This window comes from Lonchura striata, chromosome 6 (genome assembly GCF_046129695.1).
Source record: "Lonchura striata isolate bLonStr1 chromosome 6, bLonStr1.mat, whole genome shotgun sequence".
Lineage (NCBI taxonomy): Eukaryota > Metazoa > Chordata > Aves > Passeriformes > Estrildidae > Lonchura > Lonchura striata.
Window position 1 is genome coordinate 17,114,511 of NC_134608.1, and position 23,889 is coordinate 17,138,399.

The following is a 23,889-nucleotide window of genomic DNA, read 5'->3' on the forward strand; positions in this document are numbered from 1 at the left end:
TTGATGAATTTTTAAGGCCACAGGGAAATATTTTGGATAATACCTTACTTAGAGGTTCTTCAAGGTGATGCTTGCATTGAAAAATGCTTGTAGGTCTTCTGGAACTACAGGCCAAATGCCTACTTTTACTGTATATAATAGAAGTGTGATAACCAGTCATTTAATATCTTTTTTAATAATTAAAAATGAAAAAAATGGAGCTAGCTGACCAAGGTCTGTGTCTAGCTAGCACTTGTCCTGCTTTTTTTCTCCCAAAATGCTGTTGTTTTGTTACTGGTGATGGAGAGAGCTGATAGGACATAAAATCTTTCGGTTCAGGCAGTTTTTGCCAAAGTTTCTTAGATTCTCTATTTCCATTAATTTGATGGCTACATTAGGAACACTTTTGTGCTTTCAAGTGCCTTTTATTTGACCCATGAGATTCTGTTCAGCTTATTATGGTAAATGTTGAAGTACTAAATAACTTTTTTCTCTTAATTTGTTCAGCAGAATGTTGCACATGCACCCTTCTAATAATGAGGAAGTTAATATTTAGATGCCAGTAGCATCATCCCACTAAATTGTTAGGAACTGGTTCCTTTTTAATGAATGTAGAGAGGCACCCTTTAGGCAGCTGGGCTGATGTAGAGGATAAAAATTAAATTTGCTGCAGTTACCTCACTGTCTTGCCCAGAAACTCAGACTCCATTTCTTGCTGTCTTGATTAATACTGTTACCCACAAATGGAGCAATCTTAGAGGTTAAAAAATAGTGGTGTCTTCTTAAAGAGCTAAAATTTAGAGTGCAATCATAGCTATCATGGAGAATTTGGTGTAGCTGCACAGATACATGTAGTTACAGTTATAGTAGTTTGAAAAACTGCATGATTATCTGTAGTATTTAAAAAATCTTAGAGGAGGATGAAAAGGAACTTTGATTTAAAAGGACCATGTTTAGGTTGGAAAATGCAGTTCTTGAAAATAGGAAAATGCCAGATTTACAGCTGATCACACATTCTGCTGTCTTAGAGAAGTGTTATGACTCAGTCTGGAATTACTTGTTTCCGTACTGTTTTCACAGATCACTTTCTCACTTGCAGCAAAGAATAAATCCACAAGGAGCAGAATTATATTCTGCAGTTCACTGTAAGCCTGGAATTTTCTCATGTGTTGATGCTTGGTTTTTCTTGGAGTAAATTTTATTATTAATATTTGTATTAACAGTCACATCTCAATGTCCAAGCCAAGGGTTGGTATACAGCAGAGCATTTAATAGGTGAGAGATTGTCATTAGAGCTTAGGATACACAAAGCAGAGGAGGGGTTGATGAATCCAGAGATGACTGATTGCATACTGGCAGTGACAAAGTCACTAGGAGTAGAATCCTGAACCTCTGATTTACTGGAAAGTGCCCTGACCTTTTTGGCCATCCTTCAGCCTGAAAGATTAAAGTCCTTATGGATTTTTTTTGTCTTGTCTTTAGTCTAGTCATATTTATGTGCAACTGTAACCTTTGATTTGACCAAAGGTGTGTGAGTTATCATTCCATTAGCCAAATTCTTCCTGGTCCCATAGAATTTAAGGAGGAGGGGAGTTTTGGGTTCTGAAAGCCACACCTTAGGAACTTTGTATCTTTATCCATGAAAGATCTATAAGGGACTATAGGCACAAAAGTATTTTGCTTTCTTTAAAGCCTGTTACCTTTTAAAACAATCTTTATTTTTGTGAGAGGAGCTGATGACAGTCCTTGTGTGCCACAGCTGTGACTGAAGTACTCAATTGTGCCTGCTGAATCTTAAGCAGTATCTAACAAAGTCTTCAGATACAGAAATTATATGCAGATACTTACTGGGAAGCCTAAGTTGACAAAGATAATGTCTGTACAACAGCAAAAATTATTTTTCTATGTGTTTTGTTTTGGTTGGTCCTGTCAAAAACAATAGGTGGAATTCTTTGAACCCTTTTGGGATAGTGGAGAACCACGAATTGGAGAAAAAGGAGCAAGAGGCTGGAAAGCATGGATGCACCAACAAGAAAAGGGTGGCTGGGTTGTTCTTAAGCCTGGTATGTGTGTCTTAATATGTGTAATTGTATGTCTGTGTGTTTTTCTAAACATTTTGATTAGAATGATATAAGCTGATTCTTGACATGTTTTTTCATACAAGTTGTAAAAAATTTTTGTTGATATCAAGATAATATATATCATTCTTCACAGGGAATAGCATGTGTGGAATGTTCTGTGTATGGTACTGTTTATGGAACACTGTTGTCCTTCCTGCAGTGAGAATTACAGGAGGATGGCATATCCTCCACTTCATGTTGAAAAAGCCAGAGGTGTAAGTACTTGGCAGAGAGTGAGACCCATCAAAAGTGAAAGGAAGCTACTTCCCTTAAGACCATTTCACCCTATAATAAGGTGAAGTGGGATTATATTGTTAAATGACAGTTGATTCAAGGATACCTAGATTTATGATTCTGTTTCTAGAACTGGACTTTAGTTTCTCAAGCAAAGGTATAGCTAAAATAGGAGGAAAACATTTCCTTTATCTCTGTAATGCAGAAAATGAAAGAATTGTGTCTTCACTTGGCTGAAGTGCTTCTGGATGAGCAGGGATGCAGAAAACACTTCCTGCTGCTTAACCTCACCTTGTCTTGTGGTCCACAGTACTTCTTTTCATGTCAAGGACTATTTCTCAAGCAGATACAGCTTGCAGGGAAGCAGGAGGCTGGAATGTGTCTGATCAAGATGAGTGGTCTTTGCTTTTGCTACTCCTGCTGTAGAAACTCTGATGAAGCAAGTTGGGTCTGCTTTTAGTGAACAAAGGAACTGAAAGATAATTATGTGCCTCCCTTGTCCCTGGATTAAGATGGAATTTCCTTGGCCCCTGAGTTCAGCAGTTTTATTTTTGATGGCTCTAGGCATTTTAAGAAGACTCAGTATAGAGCAGAGGACGACTGCCAGTCCTGGGCAGCTCCAGTATATATGAATGCTTTCCCCATATGTGTCAACCCCTAAAGTTCAGGTGTAATTTTCAATAAGTGTGTTTATTAAAAACTGTCAGGCTTCTTCAAACTTTGACTAGATTGTGGAAATGCTGTCTCTTTTTCATAGAGTTGCTGACTAAAGGGGATACTATTGATCACAAAAACAGAGTAAAAATCTTGCAACCACCTGTTTGTTTTACCTGAAATTTAAGAAGAACTGGGATTGGGAGTGTTTCACTTAGGTAATGGCAGATGTCAGGATCAAGAATTTGGAGGTGGTGTAGAAATAGCTGGATTTTTATAATGCAGGCAACCATCAAATTTTGAGGGCAGTTTTTTTCCTCAGCAATAAAAAGGAAACATCTCTGCAAGCTCTTTGCCTATAGGTGCTCATCAGTTTCTGCACAGAATTAATATATTGCTGTCAGAGGAAAAATATGGTAATTGTATCCTATAGTCCAGAAAGATTATCATAAAAGTGGGATGTGGTTAAGCACGTCCTTTAGTGTGTGTGTGTAACTGTGTGGGTTGTTTCAATTGCACATTAATTAAAATGTTGAAAATACCACTTGTTATAAAGCAACATGGCCAAACTTATTTTGCAGTGTTTAATATTAAAGTACCATTTTTTATATTCAGTGGTTTTCTCAAAATGTTTTGGGCACACTAGTATTGATAGAGCATACTTGAAATTTTATGCTTCAGTATGAAGAATCTAAATTGCACAAAAGGATGACTGACTCTTGGCTGTTGCTTGCAGTTTGCTGTGGATAAAAGTGGTCCACTGCCTGTCAGTGTTTTTTCTTCTCTGAAAAAGTTTGAGTGCTGACACTGATTCACAGCTTCTGAAAGTTTGGAAGCTTCCTACCTTCCTATTCTTACTGAGTTAGTGTCAAACCCAGAACTGTGATGTGGAAAATGTCAGCTATGTTTTGTGTGGTTTTTTTTATTAACACTATATTTATTTCCATTGTTAAAGTAGTTAAAGTCTATGTCATGCCTGGCCTTTGGATTTGGTGGGATGATTTTTCTTTTATAATTTTCTGTGTTTATATATTGATTTGATTTTAGATGATGAGGATGAGGAAGAAATAGATGAGGATCAAGAAATAAAAGATAAAACTCTTCCCAAGTGGCATATTTGGTTGAATGTTGAATATTCCCGTGAGGCAAGGCACTGGTTACCTTGGAGGCCAGACAAAACTAAGAAGGAAACTGAAGAAGATTGTGAAGATCCGGAAAGACAGGTCACTGTGATATAATTGAACAAGGGGAGATGATAAGACTAGTTATCCTTTAATTTGAATTCATTGCCATATTTGTGGATATTTTAGAGGAATAATACTTTTCTTTGTTTGGAAAAAAGGTTTTTTTCTTTGAAATTCAAAATTTGCCTGAAGTTTTGTGCTGAAACTTCTGAAAACCATGGGAAGCTTATAGTAAACTTTGGAAAGTCTGCAGGCAAATAGTCTGTCTTTGCTGTTCAGTGATTCCTGTCATCTGTGTAGAGAAATCTCACAAAAATATGTGCTTAAGAAAAGATGTGCATTAAATAAACAAAGGTTTCATTGCCTTCAAGTCAAATAGTTGCATATTTTTTATTCCTTGGGAAATAGGTCAAGTCAGACATTGATTTTCAAATATGAATCTGTCAAAAGGCTTATAAAGAAAGTCTTCCAGACCTTCATTTTGTAAGTTTTTTGTGGAGGTCTTTGTTGTTCACAGGCAAAGAAGTCTCTTGATGGCAAATTTACAGTCTGACTGGAAAATCAGATTGCTTGTTTAACTTGTCCGTTTTTAACTTGAATGACATTTTGATACCATTTAATGGTAATTGTAAATCCTATTGATTTTAAAAAGTTCTTTAATTACATAAACTAGAGTGTTGCTGCTTTTGATTGCATAAACTAATGGAATTTGTTTTAATTTGGATTTTTTTAGGTGTTATTTGATGATCTTGGACCATCTTTAATCCGTCTTTCTAATCCAAAGCTTCAACATCAACTATTGTACTCTTTTTTGCAATTTCTGGGAGTTCCATGTACAAGTAAACTCTTTCCTTCCAGTCTCTATATTGCCATGGATGAAAATAGCATCTTTGACAGTGTGCTTTATGATGATAAACCACTGACTTCTGTTGATTTTCCACTTTCTGGATTCAACAGTATTGGTCATATGGATATGATGTCACGAGGCAGACATCAGATAGGCCACTACAAAGAAGGAGAGGAGTTCATACAGAATGTCTTCCATGTTCTGTCCCAGATATTTACAGGAAAGGAAAAATCTAACCTGGCCATTTGTTGGCTACAGTATGAAATATCTAAGGTAATGAGGAGTCTGCATATAATCAATGTTGTGATGTGTGACTTTCTTCTGTAATAATTTTTGTATTGAATTTTAAAAAGTCTTGATGAAAGTTGTCTTGCAGGACTAAGTATTCAAATCAGGAAATGCCAGTTAAGATTGGACAAGGGGGAAAAAAAAGAGAAACAAAAAGCTCTTTGCTTCAGTACATGTTAAAGAGTGGCATACCTGTAGCAAACTATTTTTTGAAGTTCTGCATAAATATTATTATACGATAATATATAATTTTATAATTATATTACAAAAAATTGCTGTGAGGGGCTTTTTTTCTCCTTTCTGCTTCCATCCCTCTCAAAATATACTCTGTTTATTTCCCCCTGCAGGTAATTCAGTGTATCCAAGCTAAAAAGAAAAAGAAGCTAAAAGCACAGGGGAGGAAGAGTAAAAAGTTGGCCAAGAATTTTCTTAAAGCACCTGACAACCGAAACAACCTTTCTCTCTGGAAACTCTATGCCTACCTAGAGTGGCTGCTTGGTAACACAGATGATTCCAGGAAGGTGTTTGACACAGCTCTTTGCACAGCAGGGACAGGAGGATTGAAAAGTGCTCAGCTCTGCAGCCTCAGCCTGCTGTACGCTCAGCTGGAAGTGGAACTGCTGGAAAGTACAGAAGGAGCTGTCATGTCACGTGCTGTTCATATATTGACCAAATTGACTGAAAATGGACCATATGTGCCCTACAGTGGACAAGTGCTACCTGTGAATGTCTTGAAAGCTCGTAAAATATATGAGCATGCACTGCAAGATTATTTAAGTAAAACAGCAGTATCTGATCAGGATCAGGTCAATGATGCTGATCAGCTGGTTAACCTGGTTGGTTGTTATGCACTGTTTCAGTATTTGACTGTTGGGATTGATGCTGCAGTATTAATATATACGCAGGCTTCAGAAAAACTTGAAGTTTCTTGTTCACAGAAATGTGAAAATACAGGAGAGAATTTTGGCATTCAAAATTTTCCCACTGCTCTTGAAGCTGTCACACTGCTGCATACAAATTTACTGAGATTCCACATGAAAATTAGTGTTTATCCTTTGAATCCCCTGCGAGAGGCACTGACAGAGGCTCTGAAACGGTATCCTAGCAACCAGTCTCTTTGGAGGTCATACATCCATATCCAAAGGAAGTCTCACAGTGCAAGCAAAGCACGAAGATTTTTTGATAGTGTCACAAGGTCTACTAACTCTTTAGAGCCATGGCTGTTTGCAATCCAAGCAGAGCAGATGAGAAAAAAACTCACAGAGAAGGTCCAGAGGTAACACCTTGCAGCTCCTTACAATTATGCTGTTTTGAATCTGTGTAATTGCTCAACAGAGGAGAGAAAATGCTATCACAGTTCTCATTTTGCAGATGAAGAAGCTGTAGCTGAAGGTTTCTAGTTCAAGGCTGAACAGGGAGTCAATGGCAGCATCTTGAACAGAATAAAAGCCCTGGGTGATAGCCTTATGTCCCTTCTCCTGAGCCAGATTGTATTTGAATTTGTTTGATTACTTGCTGCTAGCATCAGGATGATACACGTTTCTTTAAGGAATTTTCAAATAACTAAGCCTGCTTAGATTGCCAAGATAAACAGTGTGAGCTTAGAAACTGCTGCATTTTAGTACTACAGCAATTAGGAGCATAATGCAGAGCTATGCTGCAGTTTCTGCCTGAGCTGGCTGCCCTACTTTACTCCTGAATCACAGAATACAGTTGTGGCGGATCTGTTTCCATAGTGAGTCCTTGAGAGTTTAGTTTTCCTATGGGGCTGTTACTAGGTAGAAGAGGCTGGAAATTCCATGAATTCATAGTGGTCTGGGCTCAGATTTTTTGCTCCTGAGAAAGGAGGAAAGGGTAGGAGATATGGGGAACAAGGTACATATTCATTCTTAGAGCTTAGTCTCTTAACTATTGTCTTCTCATTGGAGCTCCCCACCCACTGCTACCTGCATATCTCCAGTGACATCAACAGCTTGGTTGTTTGTGTCTGCACGTGACAGCAGATTTCTAGGAAACAGTTACCTGGAAGTTTTACAGGGCTGTAAACTCACAATATTCACACTTGGTGAAATTACACAGTTACCAGTATAATTTGAAATGATGGTGCATCCCCTTCTTTGATTGCTGCAGGCTGGCAACAGGCATTCAGACATGATAGTGATGTTTCTGAACTGTTAAGTCTGTGTCATCCTAAATTGTTATAAGAATTCTACAGCCACCAAATGTAAAGGAGGATTTGATTTGATTTACTGTTAATTTCAGATTAACACTATAATAGGTTTTCATTATTGTTACTTGGAACTGAAAAATTCAGAATTATTTTCTCTGTGAGGTTGAGTTCCTTTCCAGATTGTTCATTGCTAGCAAAGCCTTTCCTATAGATTATAAGGGACAAGTTGGGTGTTGCAAGAGCAGAGCTGAACTACTGCAACAGGGAGATAAATGGCCGGTCAGTCATGCATAAAACTAATGTTTTGTGATGTTGTGACAAAATAAGAAAATGTCTGTGCTGTGTCCGACTATTTCATAGTCCTTAAGCACATGGAATTCAGATGAAAAAATGAGCACAAAGGGTAAAACTAGAATGTTTTTAAGTCACTGTTAGGTATAAGGCTTCAAATGTTTGACTCCATGCAAAGTAAGTTACATAATTTTCCTTCATGGCAAAGGTTAAGATGAGAGGGAAAATTACTTCAAAGACACATGAAAAAACAAGAGATAGATTAGGAGCCAAGTGTTAATGGTGAGTGGAACAAGCTGGCAGGTTAAGAGAACATGCACAGACAAGTGATGTTGCCATCAGTGCTCCAGTCTGTTTTGTCAAGCTCAAGCAATCAAAAGTAAGCCAGTCTGTATCAGCTGTTGAAGGAAAACAGTGCTTTGGTGAAAACTGTATGCCTGCTTTTGTGTTCTGCTTGGAATTTAGGGGATTTGAATCTCTGGGTGAAAATTGCTGTTGTGGTTGAAATCCAGAGTTGTAATTGTGACCTTGATCAAAGACCAATGTATGGCCTTACAAAAGTGAGGGGTAATTTTGAACAAACTTGCCTGGGCACCAGAAGATGTGCTGATCCAGACTTGAATTTCTTTTGAGCTGCTCTGTCAAGGTTAGAGGGATAAATTATCTTGGAGGTAGGCTAAGGTGTTTTAAGATCATATGATAGTGGGCTATTGTGTTCGAAGAGAAATGATTTTTGAATATGCTACATTAATTTTCACAAAAATACTTAATTTTTATTTTTCCTTACTTTCTATTTAGAAATGTGTTGATTTTTTAGCACATTAGCAAGTGATAAAAATCTGATTTATAACATTGAGTTTATAGCACAAATTACAAAAACCTGGCTGTATATGGTGAACAGAAGCAGTGCATTGTTCTTGACCCCTTCTTACCCAGATGTGGTCCCTTGGCTTGGATTTAAAGGACTGTTATTTCTTCTCTGTGTTTCAGGGCAGATGTTGGTGAAATACATTGTACTATTCCTGAAACTGGATTAACAAATCGGATTGTAGCTCTGTTTGAACATGCAGTTCAGAGTGAAAATGGTACCCACTGTCCACTGCTATGGAGAATGTACTTGAACTTTATGGTAAGAAGTATCTGTTTTGTTTTGTTTCACCATATTTTGAATTCTCATAAACAGCTGGAATACTGCATAGAAAAATGAGTACTAAATGCTGCCATGCCTCTGTGATTTGCAGGGTTATATATTTGATTTGCACTGCTTATTGTTGAGAACATTAAGGAAAAGCTATTTCATGTGGATTAGGAGTAATAGCTTCTGATGGAGGAGTCTTAATATAGATGCAGACATTGTGTCTGTCATCTTACATAGATAAAAAGTATGTCATAAGATACCAATAGATGCCAAGCTGCTTTCCAGTGGAGTAGACTGCAGCATATATTAGTGCAGGAATTTTCACTTCCCGTTGAACTTCCAGGTTTCTGTCAGCTGATTTCTTCATTCCATTGTCATCCCTCTGGATGGCAACATGACCCTGTGGTGTATCAGCCAGTCCTCTCAGTTTCGTGTGGTCTGCAGGCTTGCTGGGGGTGTACTCTGCACTATTAGCCAGATCATTAACAAAGGTGTTAAATGAGATTGGTCCCAATAGTACCCAGGGGTCCTGCTAGTCACTGACTGTAACTAGGCTTGTTCCACAGATCACCACCCTCTGGGCCCTCTTTGAGACAGCTTTCTCACTGTCTGTGCATCCAATTCTTTTGTCAACTGCTTGTTTAGGAGGTTCTTAGAGGAGACAGTATCAAAGGCCTTACTGAAGTCCAGACAGACAATGGCCACTGCTCTCCCCTTATCCAGCAGGCCAGTCATTTCATCATGGCAGTTTATTGAGTTGGTCAGTCATGACTTTTAGTGAATTCACACTGCTGCTGCTGATTTTCTTCTCACTCATGGGCCTGGAAGTGGTTTCCAGGGTTAGCTGTTCTGTCACCTTCTCAAGATACAAGGTGAGGCTGACCAGCTTGTAGTTCATTGGGTACATCTTCTTCCCTTTCTTAAAAGCAGGAGTGATGTTTTACTTTCTTCAGTCTTTGGGTCCTTCTCCCAGTTGCTGTGATCAAAGATTGTCAAGAGTGACCTCTCAGTGACATCTGCCAGCTCCCTCAACACTTGAGGTGCAGTTGATATGCAAAATAAATGCATAGTAGGCAAAACATAGCTATAGCTTCTAAAACTGGCCTTCAGTTTTGACAGTCTTTTGATTCTTAAAACCTGCATATAACAGTTATGTTAACTGGCATTGCAGTTTAATGCTAAAAAGCAATAATGTTTGTTTCTTCCATAGCTCCCCATGGAAGTACATAAATAAAATCATATAGTCAGCTTTGCCTTTTTTGGTTTTCTTGCTTCTCTAAAGTACCATATGGAAGTTGAAAACACTCAAGTAATAACTTTCATTCCCCAGTGTTGACTCTTCTGTTCATGTCCCCTGGTGTAATAAGTTGTCAGAGGGGGATCAGCAATCAGAAGGCTGTGAAATAGAGAGGAGGCAGGGAAAGAAGAGATCGAGATCTTGTTGTGTGTTTGAGAAGATCTCTTGTGCGGGACTTAATTGTGACCATTTCTACACATATATATATGCTTGTAAATATTTTATACAACTTTGTATGTAGGAATGTACAAATTAATTACTGTTACTCTTTACAAATTAATAATGACACCCCAGTATGCACAAATGGTAAAGATCACCCATTATGTATATCACTAGTGCTTCATTCATGGAAGATACTGTTCTCACAAGAACAACAAGGAGTATTTACTAGATGCTAATAAGATGGAGGAAAATACAGTAATAGCTTGGAATAACATTGTTTAGAGAAGCAAAATCAATTATAAACATTTAAATTTTCAGATATAGTCATAGAAGAAGTTGTGTTGTTCAGTATTACCCTTAGTTCTATAGGTCTGTTTTGTCTTTGCTGATGAAACATAGGTTAGGTAAGTGGACAGGGATGTAGGCTGGAATCTGCCTGAACTGCCTGGCTCAAAGGCTTGTAGTCAGCAGCATGAACTCCTGCTGCAGGCCAGCCACTGGTGCTGCAGCCCAGGGATTGATTCTGGGACCAGTGCCCTTTAACATCTTTGATAATGATCTGGATGATGAGAGTCTGTACCATCAGCAAGTTTGCATCTGACACCAAATCAAGAGGAGTAGCCAAAGCACCATATTCTGCTCTTGGTCTGTCCACGTTCCTTTGAATAGCTGAGTCCTTGTTCTCTTACTTGTCTCACAAGTAAAGCCTTGAAACTCCTATAAGACATCTGAAGAGTGTAACCTGACAAAATACATAGCTACTACAATGTATAATAAAAATGATTTCTCAGCAGAACAACACTGAGCGTTTCAGCAACCATTTTTTTGTTTCAGAAGTAATTGTTTCAGTATTTCAGCTATTACTGCACTGAAGTATGAATGTTTTTTTATCATACAGGCTTCACTAGGAAAAAAAGAAAAGAGTAAAGGATTGTTTTATAAAGCCCTTCAAAACTGTCCTTGGGCAAAGGTAAGGACAGAAAACAGGTAAACTTGTCATCATACTTTAATTTTTGAGGTTCTGTATTTGAAAAAAGGTTTAGTTGTTGTAAGAGTTTATATGCAAATGAAAGGAGAGGTTTCTAAGTAATGTTAGGATTTTCTACAAATAAGAGATGTATCTTAAATGGGCATATGATCAGTAGTCCATGATGTCTGTGTTTCAAACAGAAGGGTGTTGCATTGAGGCATGGCAGTAAGAGATCCTTTGTGATCTAGAAATGATTCTTTCAGACTTTTATCATGAGCATGGTTAAATACATAGTTAAATAAAAATTTATGTAATAATATATAAAAATTATTGAGAGAACCTGTAACTCTTCAGGTAATGTCTGTATATGCTGCAAATGCTCCAGTGCCCCTTGACCACCACTTTATCTTTTTGAATAAAGTTACTCAGTAGCAGTTTGAGAAGATGAAACATCTACTTGGCTGTCACTGAAGGAATACTAATTGAGTTCCTATTACCTTAAAGAATACATAGTATTAAGTTCTTGCTATAGCGGTGTTGCTGTCTACTTACTTTATACTGTGTTTCTTGCTAGAAAGGTAGCATAGAAAATATTCTTGCTTGCAGGTACTCTACATGGATGCAGTAGAGTATTTCCCTGAAGATCTGCAAGAGACACTTGATCTAATGACTGAAAAAGAATTGAGAGTGCGGGTGCCTATGGAAGAGCTGGATCTACTACTAGAGATTTAAAAGAAGACTGTAGCGGAGTGGAGGAAGTACAGAAGCTGCTTCCAAAGCTAACAATTATTTCCATTTTCATACAGGAACTCTGTTGGGACTTGGGTACTATGTACTTGATATTTTTTGTTGTTAAGTATTTTATATAAATTCCTATCAAAATGGAGTTCTACTACCTGCAAGTATTCTGGAATCAAGGACTGCATTTTGCCCACAGTAATGGATCCATTTCTCCGAAGTATTGCTGGCTCCCACAGAAGGATACCCTCTTTAAATAGCCTCCTGTTGGAAGTTGCCTGCATTTTTTATTCTGTTGTTTGAAATTACATTCCCTAGGGTTCAGTAGAGGTTCAGTACATGCCGACTATGGCTTGGTGAGCAGCATAAAAAATAAACATCTGCCAAATGGATGCTCCACTGTCCTCCAGTTGGCAGACTTCAGTAATTTCCTTCAGCATGGTATGGCTGTACATATACAACTGCCAAGTCAAAGAGCCGTTACATCTGTACATATACTGTGAGTAAAAGCTAAATTATTGTTTGAGCAGGCACCTATTTTGGTATGTTTTGACAGATGACCATTTAAATGTAAATCTTTCTGAAAAATGTACCTGAATATTTGAGAATTCAAAAGTAATTTGTTTTTTATGTATTAATTTAATAGAACTGAGTGTATTAAAAATGAAAACACATCCATAATGTATCTCTAAGCAGCTCACTTCTAAACAAATTTTTGTAATTGATCACTGGCTTTGACTCAAATCCAGGCAATTGTTGTAAGAGAACTAGAGGTGTGATCTGTATTTGATTCTCATCAAGAAGGCATAGTCTTCTATGATTATTTAAAAAGTAGCTTATATTCCAAGAGGCTTTTAGCAAGCTGCTAGAGAAGTTATAGGAAATATGGTAACAATTTAAAGATACAGTTACGTATTTTGGAAAACAGAACATGCTGAAATGGAAAGGATTGTTTAGCATCCCTACTTTTGTGACTCAAGGACTCAGAAACTGGATTTTCATCTGCAACAAGTATATACCTGCAGCCACAGAATACCCAAAATTGCTTCAGAGATTTTTCATGAGAAAACTAATTGAAAGATCATCTGGTCCAACCTTTTGTGGGACAGGGAGCCTGGATGAGATTAACAAGCTCTCTCTGCAGTCACATTTGAAAACTTCGGGTGATGGCAGCAACAACTTCTCTATCTATCACTTTTCTGTTCTTCCATGCATCCTGTCCCAAGTCCTTTCCTTTGCAGTTTCTCCCAAAGCAGCACTTGGACTGCTTCCTTCCTTTTGATGGTCAGAAGCTTCCTAGATCAGGTCCTGCCTTTTAATCCAGTCCCCAGGAGATTTTCTGTCCTTGTGGGGAATATACTTGCTGTTCACTTTCTCCTGGTATTTATTACTTTTGTCTTGTCAAGTTCAGAAACTCTGGCAAAAGTGGCAGCAGTTAAATTCTGCTGCAAAAGCTAAGAGCTGAATTTTCAAATGTGTTTTTCAGTTCCTGTGGTGGCATTCACGGTACCAGAACAGAGTCCTTGGGTTCATTTAATGCAGTGCAGCTGTTCCTTCAGCGATCTGAACCCATCTCTTTGTGGCTGTTGCTTTGAGCCAACAGTAACAGCCATGTCCTTAATAAAAAGTGCCTTGCTTGCCATGCATGTCATAAAGCTCTTCAGCCCCTCAAGCAACAGTGAAATCAACTGCCATGATTAGAAAGTGCTAAAAAATCCCCTAGCTGTTTGTGACCTTTCCAAGGAGACAGATCTCCTAAGGTTTCTAAGAATGGGTAATAAAACTTGTTTTTCTAGCTCCAGATGAAAAACAATTCTATTTCAGGATTTCTGTCATCCAGATTAAATAAAGGACTCCATTCATCTCTAGGGTTCATTTTTAACAATGAGCCACATAATTTTTACATAGAAAAATCTCTTGGCCCTGCTGCTGCCATTGTTGTTGGAGCACTGGCAGTGAGTGAAGGCATTGCTCTGGTGTAACTCTCCACTCTCTCTTACTGGCCTGTTTTCTTCCACAGAAAGTTCCCAGAACAAAGACTGCACATTGCATAACTGGTTTGCATGTGGAACTTTTATCTAAACCTTAAAGATCACATGTACAACATTTGGAAATAAATTACTTAGAACTTAACATGGCCTTCACAGAAGTGTACTACACAGGATACTGCATAAGTAGTATATGCATGGCTACAATGGAGCCAACAGCCCCCGTGAGAAAGGAGCTGTAGGCAACAGAATTGTCTAGAGAGGAAGAATTCAAGGTTATGCTGTAGAACACCAGGCCTGGGATATGTAGTTAGGATTTCTCTGTGCACAGCTGCAGCATACCAGACCCTGCACCTCTAGCACTGGGGCTGGTGCCTTATGAGTGACATCCTGCCATGGGCATGGGGCCCTTGAACCTGTTCCTACTGTGTTGGCTTTTTCCAGAGACATTCTGATATTTATCTAATGAACTGAAACCCTTTTTGAAAAAACAAATTTCTAAACACTAATCTTACAAGTACCCCATCCAAATATGTTTAGAGGTTTAAGGTAAGATTACTAATGAGCATCCATCTTGCTGTCTTATAAGCTGGAAGTGCTAGAGATGGGTACCTTTAAAGTGTATCTCAATGTTACCCACAGTTGCAAACTTGTCATTGATTTTCATCTATAAATGACTGAGGACATTTGCGTTTACTCAAAAGTGATACTTGTCCTGTTTAGCCCCTAAAAAAACATGTAAGAAGGTAATAAAAAACAACAGCAATGCTGGAGTAGTTGTAAGGGACTGCCTAAGGAGGGTTAAGATCTGGGGCACCTGCATTGCTCCCTGCCCACATGGTGTGGGTGACAGACAAAAGCACTTGGGTCACCAGCACTTTTCTTTTTCTTCAGAGTGAGAGAACACAACAGACAATTTCATGTAAATAGCAGGGCTTTGCCACCAAAACAGTTCAATTCAAATAAACATTTTATTGGGAAGTGAAGAGTTACACTGACTGAAAACCCAGAACCCAGCAGCTTTTAACCTGTTCATGGATGCAAACTAGCTGTGTGGTTTTACACAAGACTCACCAACACAGAAAGTTCTGTATAGTTTCCAAAGAGACAAATGACTTAAAGATACAGTCCCTCAGGGGTTCCCTCTTGCTTTTTATAGAGAACGTTCTCCTTAGACTTTTTGAAATCTTCATTTGTTACTTTCATTCTCCGCTCCCTCAAAGCCATCAATCCAGCTTCTGTACAAATTGCCTGCAACACAGGAAGCAAGAATAGTTACACTTTCTGTGCAACCCCTTCAAACCACACCCTCAAAAGCAGCTGGATCTTTCCTACTGCTCCAGTAAGGGTAGAAGGAAGGAGTGTTTAATGAAGTCTACATTCTAAAGTTTGATACCGTTCTCTAGCACTGAAGCAGACTCCATAACGCCAGGTGAGTGTGTCAGAAAGGAAAGAGGTTGGTTTAAGCTCATGAGTGTGGTAACTGTAGCAAGGGCTCTATCTGCTTTAAAAAAGCAGACAGGATATGGCTGAAGGGTCCTAATATACAGTTGCATTTTTATCTGCCTTGCAACGTAGTCCATAAAAATGCTAATTATCTTGTACTAGCTTAAGTACTGTTTAAGATACCTTGCACAAGATTCCACACTCTCCTTTTAGTTTCTACTTTGCTACTTTAAAATTTCATATTCAGGTAACACAGGTACATACTCTTACCAACACAAGCTACCTCACAATTATTATTTTGACAATTTCCCATTTGTAAAGCAGAGTCCTTGGCACTCATAAAAGTGAGTGTCCCTTATCCCACTGTCCCTCAGTGATGTAAGTGCACAGTTCAGATGACAATGGTATTGGATGCAGCAAAAGTGAGATTTGTTTTTGCTTTGAAATATAAACAAGATGTGCACTGACCTTAATATCTGCACCACTGAGATCATCTTTTGCCATAATCAACTCATCCAAAGTCACATCATCTGCCAACGTCATCCTGCTTGTGTGAATCTGGAAGATTCGTTTCTTCGTCTTTTCATCAGGTAGAGGGAACTCTATTTTCCTATCAATACGTCCTGTGCAAAAGAAAAGTTCAGTCTCAAGTTTCTTGCAGGCAGCCATTGGAAACAGCAGGAAGGGTTAACCTGAAGGGTTTAACTGGCAGTAACTCTTAAGCTGGAGCATGTCCAGAGAAGGGCAATGGAGCCGGTGAAGGGTCTGGAGCACAAGCCCTATGAGGAACACCTGAAGGAACACCTGGGGGTGTTTAGCCTGGAGAGAAGGAGGCTCAGCGGAGACTGTATCACCCTCTGCAACTGCCTGAGAGGAAGCTGTAGCCAGGTGGGGATTGGTCTCTTCACCCAGGTAACAGATCAAGAGAAAATGGCCTAAAGTTCACATGGGGAGGTTTAAGTTAGATATTAGGAAAAATTTCTTCATGGAAAGGGTTGTGAAGTATTGGAACATGCTACCCAGGGGAAGTGGTGAAGCCACCATCCCTGGAAGTGCTCAAAAGAGGCGTAGAAGTGGCACTTGGGGATGCAGCTTAGTGGGGGACTTGGCCATGGTAGCTTAATGGTTGGCCTCAGTGACCTGAAAGGTTCTTTCCAAACTGAACACTTCCATGATTTTTCGTGCCACAGTGAATCATGTTTTGGAGTAGAAAGCAAGGTCAGACTATCTCTTTCAATTCTGGCATAGTATTATCTCATTTGTATTCTTAACAGCACTGGGCTTGAGCTGAAGAGTCTAAAGGTAAGTGATGACAAAACCAGACCAAACACATACCCCAGCAACTTCACGCCATGGAGGTATTTCAGCTTATTCCTTTGATCTCTGTGTTGTTTTATACCTTCCAATTTAACAGACACCACAGGCACAATATGCTTTGGTACATTTTCAGTGGCCATTTAAAAATACTGTGTTTAAAATACCTGTGCCTGCTCAAGCTCAACACGTCTCCCTCACTTATCCCCTACATGGCAGGAGTGTGCCAGGTCAGTGAGAAGCAGCCTGCTTTCCCTGCACCAGGATCCAGGCTGTCTCTGGTAAAGCCTAGGCTCTCACCCCCAGAACACAGGTGGTGCTGCCCTGTCTTCCCCAGCTGCTGCAGGTGTGCTGCTGCTGCAAACAGCTTGCTTAACTATTACTTAAAATGGCTGTGCTATCTTAACAGGAAGAATATTCAAATTGTTTATGTATATCTAAAGGAATTAACACACTTCTCTTCCAAAGATTTTTCTCCTATTTAGAAGCTTGTGAATAGGTTCTGATTTCAACAGATGAACCAGCATAGATGAGATGGTGAATAAGAACAAGCTTGCAGTCATTTTGCCTGCCAGTGTTTGTCAAGTTATGACAAGTCCTTTCACAAGAAAAGTGGCTTAAGCATACACAGCAGGGAAGTCTCTTACCTGGTCTAATTAAAGCTGGGTCCAGTGTTTCTATTCTGTTGGTAGCCATGATAACTTTAACATCCCCCCGAGAGTCAAACCCATCCAGCTGGTTCAGCAGCTCCAACATCGTGCGCTGGATCTCTCTCTCACCCCCTGAATTTGAGTCATACCTTGTAGAAAGAAAAGCACAGTCAGAAAAGGCACTAAGTAACTGGCACAAAGATATAAACATAAGGGGGAGATGGGTATTTTGTTTGTAAATATCTGTAAGAGATTTAAATAAAATTTAGTTTTTAAATAAAAAGTTCTATGCTTATCCATATAAACAAAACAGGTTTTCAGAATCACGTGACATCTACATAAGTAAAAAGACACTGAACTACTCTTGTAGTTGGGGAATGCAACAGCCATCATGTGAAGGAGATCTGGGGTTTTTTCCCATGTTTGTTATATATTTGGAAATATCTTCTTCCCTCATAACACAATCAACATAAAAAGGAAAAAAAACCTAATTCTTAAAAGTACAGAGATCCATACATAAGGCAGCAGCTGGCACTTTGGGCTGGCGGCACTTTGGGCTGGTGGCCATGTAGTAAACATGTATGAGCACCTTGACTACTTTAAAGACTATTTGCATTGGACAGTTCCAACAAACCTACAGAATTTTCAAAGTAATACCGTTTGGATATGGGCTCAACAACAGTTTGGTGTGGCACACGCAATACTTCTCCATGGTATACACTGTAACCTGTAAAATACTCTCAGAGCAGAACTCTTTAGCCACCTACTTGAGAGGCAAACAACAAATGGATACATTCTGTATTAAATATTCTGCTTTACCATTGGATCACTAAAGCCAATTACTATCTATGGATTTGCAGCTCGAGAATCCTCAGTGTCTCTTTCTGGTTTTGACACTCCCGGAGATGCTGCCATGTAGCAAGAGAACAGAGATTATCTCTGGTCATGCCTATTTAGTACAAAAAGGCTGTGATATACTGTTTCCACAGAAGTTATTTGAAGTGCTACTTGCTACAAATGCTTACATCAAAACAGTGTATGCAAATGTAGCAGAGCAAATAAACAGTCCCAGCACGGATGCAAAAGAAGTGTTTGCAGCGAAGCTGCTGCTGGCCCTGGCAGTCCCTGTGTGCTGGAGCTCAGCTGCTGTACCTCTTGGTTCCGATGGCATCGATCTCATCGATGAAGACGATGGACGGGGCATGCTCCTCAGCCACGCGGAACAGCTCGCGCACGAGCTTGGGGCCATCCCCCAGGTACTTCTGGATGAGCTCAGAACCAACCACTCTCAGGAACGTTGCTGATGTTTGGTTTGCCACTGCTTTGGCAAGTAAAGTTTTGCCTATTTTTAGTTGGAAATAAATGTATCAGTTTGCAGAGAAGGGAAAGAAAAAAGTGCCCTAACAAAACAGTTGTATGAAATTTGTGACAGACTGAGCAATGTTTTAAATACTAACCAAGTGTAAATTATTTTACTTGTATTATCTCAGCACAGGTGTTACTGACTGTAAAATACCTGTGCCAGGTGGGCCATACAGAATGACTCCTTTGGGTGGCTTTATACCCATCTCTTCATAATATTCAGGGTGAGTGAGAGGAAGCTCCACAGACTCCTGAAGCACAAGAAAAACATGTTTTTATAAGACTGAGTGGTCTCCAACAGAGATCTGTAGGGATCTTCAAAACAGCAATAATGAAAGCAGTGAACGCAAAAAGAGCTTAACTGATTTCAAGACAGACATTGAACAGCATGACTCTCTGCTGCCTCCAATTCTAAGGCAGAAAACTACTCCTTTTGCAAAGGTCTTCCTATTGTTTCCACTTGACGTGTGGTAGAGCAGCAGTGAACATTCCCCCTCCTCCATCCTCAATGCATCATCCCAGATTTAGAACCCTGGAGCTCCTGAATCTCAAACATCCACAGATGACCTTGGGGCCAGGGAACCCTTTATGAAAGGGTGCCTTCTATAAATAGTTACCAGATACCATAGATTTTAAGAGCATTTGTGGTTTTAGACACCTACCCAGAACCTTTAGCAAGGTTCAGGCAGAGTTCTGCTGGTAGGGAAAAAAAACAACCAACCCAACACATCCCAACCAAACAACAAACAAATGCAAAAACAAAACAAGCAATTGCCCTGAAAGACTAAATCCTTACGTTAGATTAGACAGCATCAGACACCCAGAATAGCCTCTGCAGTTTTTACAATTTAACTCTCATCTTACAACTACTGAAACTTTACATGTTGCAAATAATAAGCTATTAGAGAGATTTCAGGAGCTCTGGGCTCTACAGGCTCCTGAGCAACTGTGAAAGGTTCCTGTGCACACAGCCTCTGGTGACCCACATAAAAGATTGAGGAACACGAGTCTGCCTAGTGAAATCTAATGAAGAAATACACTACAGAAAGATAAAGGACACCACTACAGTAATAGCAGCCAGTCCTGCTGTTTCTTTCCTCAACTCCTAGCACAACAGTTATATTGCTGGCTTAACTGTGACTACAACTGAATACCTTGATTTCTTGAATTTGGTTGTCAAGGCCACCAATGTCAGCGTACGTTTCTTGAGGAGCTTTCTCTACTTTCATCACAGTCACTAAGGGGTCTGTGTCATCCATCAGGACTCCTATCACAGCATGAACCTAATTCAAGAATTAAGAGTTGTCAAAGAAGGCAAGCAGCATTTTCAATACAAGCTGAAGTCTAATCCCTATGCCTACTTATTTAGGTGTATGAAATAAAATAAATCTCTCCTGTGATCTTCAGAAAAATAAAGCCAGTTAAAAACAGTACAAGAACTTGTAAGAAACTTGATTTTATAAAAAAACTCACCTTATGATTTAGCAAAACAGAGCAGCCTGGCTCTAGCAGGTCCTTGTCCACAAAAGACAGAATACTGACATAGTGCTCTGATCCCACTGATGTGGACACAATGGCGTGGTTGTCATCAATGATCTCCTCCAAGGTACCCACAGACATCGGTGTTCCTCTCAGATCATCCACCTTGGACCTTTCTTCCTGTTGTCAAGAAAAATCCAAGAAACAACTGAACAACACAGGCAAAAGCATTCTTGTACAACACTGGCTCAACAATTCAGACAGAAGAACCAGCCCTTCCTATTGTTCGACTGCCACAAAAAGACAGAGGTCAGTAACAAAACCCACTATTAATTTAGTCCTACCCTACAGACACCATGCATATGGATGTGAATAACTAGAACCTTCTTTCTCTGTTGATGGATATCTGCAAGCTGTACTCTGACAGAGCACTAAGAAACAAAAAACTCCCATGGCTCCATCTGTAGTGATCCGTGCTTGGTCTAAAACAATTTAGCCAATTAATGAGGAATTGTGATAAACCTGCTATGTTTGCATCAACTTGCACACTGCTGGTACTTTACTTCCACTCTGATACGAAGTAGCTCACATTAATAAAGAGCATTTTCTGTAACAGTAACACCACACTCAAACCTCACCTCTTGTTTTTCTTCCAAAGGTTTCATCTGTTCTTGGTTTCTGATAAACTCTTCCTCCATTAAGAGGTAATCTTTAATTCTCTCCAATTTCAACAGCTTGAGTCTGCACTGTGTGTGAGGAGTCACTGTAACCAAAGCAGAACCACAGTATTTCAGAACAAGTTTGACATGGTACCAACTAAACACTAATTCATTACTAGAAATCCTGCTTTATTTTCCTGGCAGTAACTCACACATTACTTGTCCCACCGTAATTCCAGGCAAAAAACAGATTTAATACTTCCCCTGCATTTTCACTCGGTTTAATTTCTCTCTCTCTCCTACCTGGGAGATCATGGCCTGCCATCTTGCAAAACAGTAATCTCATTCTGTGGGGACTTTTTTATGTTAATTGGAAATAAAATGACATTTGGCATTGTGTTAGTGATCTCCACAGAGGCAGATTTGAGGAGAGAAGAGCGCTGTACTTCCCAAAGAGCAGCCCACAGCTCTGCAGGGGAGGCAGAATACTTACCCAGGGGGAGTTTGCTGGCAGCATCTGGTCCCTTGGTCTTCTTTTTCTTTTTCCCCACTCTGGTTGGAACTGGAGGTTCATATTTCTTCTTCTTGTCCTTAATCATAAAAAGAATTCCGTACAAAAAGAAGAAAAATCGGGATAGTAATAAGTAAATAATACACACAAGTGTTAAGTGCACAGACTAAAAAAGAGCTCAAGGTGAAGGACTTAGTAACAAAAGCTTCTCTTTATGATCTGTAGCAAGAAGCCCAAAAGAAACATTACTCTTATTTTTTAAGAATGTTCAAAAATATCTCCAGCTTATTTTACATCACTCTTTCTGATTTAAACTTCTGCCATTTTTCAGTGAATACAGGACAGGGAAGGTTCAAGTCTGAAGTAAATCACAAACAAAACTAATAGATGAGACAATGAGAAAAATATTGAATCTCCACCTTTCTGCTGCACTTCAATCAATAAATCAGACACACTCAGTTTCCCAGCCTAGACACTGCTGGCTGTGTACGTTGTACTTTCCTTTTCCAAAGGAGACCAGGGACCCCTGATGTCCCACGGTGTGAAGTACACTCCTACTGCAGATCGTTGTGCTTTGTCACTTCCAAGCCAACAGTTCTGTCAGTGACAGCTTGAAGGCAACTAATCTTTCATAACCCTGACACATTTATAGTTTTTTTTTTTAAAAAAAACAAGTCACTATGAAGAAATTTCAGGGGTTTTTAAGCTCTTTTTTATTTAAGAGCAATACTTGTTTTCTCCAATGTACACCCGGAAAAGACATTCATCAGAGTCAGTAAGAGCATAATTTTATACAGTTCCAACTACAACAATAATTTTTAAAAAGTCAATTTAAAAAGCCTATTGCAGGCAGGCTCTGTAGCAGCACACCCGTACTTCATTCTGTAAGTATTTGTTTGGGTTTCAGTTACCTTGTCATCCTTCTTGCTACCACCAGGACCATGTCCACCACTCTGACTTTGACCCTAGACAAAAGGTAAAAAAACAAACGTCAAAAACCATAACATATGTACAGTTCTATGAATCGAGACGCCTACGGGCAAATCCACCTACAGAAATCCCGTAACTGGATTTCTCCCGCCTAAACAAGGCGATAACCTATTCCGCTCATTGCGCAGAAAGAAAAAGAAGCGTCCGGCCCGGTCCCGCGCCCGGTCCCGCTCCCGGTCCCGGTCCCGCTCCCGGTCCCGCTCCCCCGCGCCGGGCCGCGGCCTAGAGGCGCTGGCGGTGACTCCGCAAAAGGCCGGGCGCGGGCGGCGGGGCCCGGCTCGGCGCGGGGCCCGGCTCGGCGCCGCGGGCGGAGCGGCGGTGTGCCCCGCCGGGCCGCGCTCGGTGCCCGGGGCCCGGGCCGGGGCTGAGGGGCCGCGGGGTCTCTGAGGCGCCGCTCTCACCATGGCGCCGCCGCCCGGACCCGCCCGCGCCGCCCCGCTACGGGCGGCGGCGAGGGACAGGCGAGCGCGGGCCGGGCGCGGCGCGGCGCGCAGCGGCCGGCAGGGGGCGGCAGCGGCCGGCAGGGGGCGGCAGCGGCCGGCAGGGGCCGGCAGGGGGCGGCAGGGGGCGGCAGCGGCCGGCAGGGGGCGGCAGGGGGCGGCAGCGGCCGGCAGGGGGCGGCAGCGGCCGGCAGGGGGCGGCAGGGGGCGGCAGCGGCCGGCAGGGGGCGGCAGGGGGCGGCAGCGGCCGGCAGGGAGCGGCAGCGGCCGGCAGGGGGCGGCAGCGGCCGGCAGCGGCCGGCAGGGGGCGGCGCTGGCCGCGGCGGGAGGACCGCGCCGTGCCCGGCCGCGCGTGCGCGGCAGCGCCGCTCAGGGGCCGCCCGCCGCGGCGAGCCCGCCGGGGTACGGCGGCTTCTCCTCCCGTCTCCTGCATCAGCCAAACAGATAAACGCTTCTGTGTGTGCTGTAAGGATTGGTTTTCTTGTGGCAGCGCTTTAGGAACGTGGGTAAAGTTCCCAGGAAATCCCTCCACAAAAACATGACTTTGTACCTACACTGAGTTCTGCTGGTCTGTGGTGCTCCTGGGAAATGGAGAAGCTTTTAGTGAAATAAACAGCATTCTCTCTGCTGTGATCTTCAGACAAACAAAGCCAGTCAGAAACAGTACAAGAACTCCTGAGGAAGTTGGTTTTAGTGCCCGCCTGTTCCAGGTGAGGGCATAGCCTCCAAACACTGCCAGCCTGCTCTGACCCAGGCAAGCAGCGTGTGATGGTCTTTACATCCATCACTGTGTTCCTTGGAGAGATCGGGGCGTTTGTGAAACGAGGCTTCAGGTTACAGCAGACAGCGGGATGTGGGATTGTATTGCTTTACTTTGATTTATTTTTTCCCCACACTTTCTCTAGAATTCCTGTCTGGATAGGGAATTTTATTAATTATTAATGTAACTGGCTGAGCTGTGTAGAAAGGTGTGAGGTT

The 23,889-nt window shown here is 40.9% G+C and overlaps 2 protein-coding genes across 3 annotated transcripts in view; one reads left to right on the forward strand and one right to left on the reverse strand.

Moving 5' to 3' along the window:
* The window catches only part of NRDE2 (NRDE-2, necessary for RNA interference, domain containing), a 28,247-nt gene extending 15,494 nt beyond the window's left edge, over positions 1-12,753 (forward strand). The window contains exons 8-14 of the mRNA XM_021531927.3: positions 1,922-2,042; positions 4,035-4,210; positions 4,905-5,291; positions 5,654-6,582; positions 8,758-8,896; positions 11,263-11,334; positions 11,941-12,753. Of these exons, the coding sequence (XP_021387602.2) occupies positions 1,922-2,042; positions 4,035-4,210; positions 4,905-5,291; positions 5,654-6,582; positions 8,758-8,896; positions 11,263-11,334; positions 11,941-12,066 (1,950 nt within the window). The 3' untranslated portion in view covers positions 12,067-12,753. The remainder of the gene's footprint in view (positions 1-1,921; positions 2,043-4,034; positions 4,211-4,904; positions 5,292-5,653; positions 6,583-8,757; positions 8,897-11,262; positions 11,335-11,940) is intronic.
* A 2,259-nt stretch (positions 12,754-15,012) lies between these two features.
* Positions 15,013-22,949, reverse strand: PSMC1 (proteasome 26S subunit, ATPase 1). 2 transcript variants are annotated; one of them, XM_021531928.2, is made up of 11 exons: positions 22,873-22,949; positions 22,393-22,446; positions 21,464-21,560; positions 20,950-21,074; positions 20,306-20,491; positions 19,987-20,115; positions 18,987-19,083; positions 18,623-18,812; positions 17,468-17,619; positions 15,975-16,129; positions 15,013-15,311 (listed from the first exon to the last, which is right to left on the reverse strand). In XM_021531928.2, exons 1-11 carry the CDS (start codon positions 22,873-22,875, stop codon positions 15,177-15,179), a joined length of 1,323 nt encoding a protein of 440 aa, XP_021387603.1. In that variant the 5' UTR covers positions 22,876-22,949; the 3' UTR covers positions 15,013-15,176. The 2 variants fall into 2 exon arrangements, with proteins under 2 accessions (XP_021387603.1, XP_021387604.1); XM_021531929.3 differs by lacking the exon at positions 22,873-22,949 and adding an exon at positions 22,535-22,691.
* Positions 22,950-23,889: the final 940 nt, after the last annotated feature.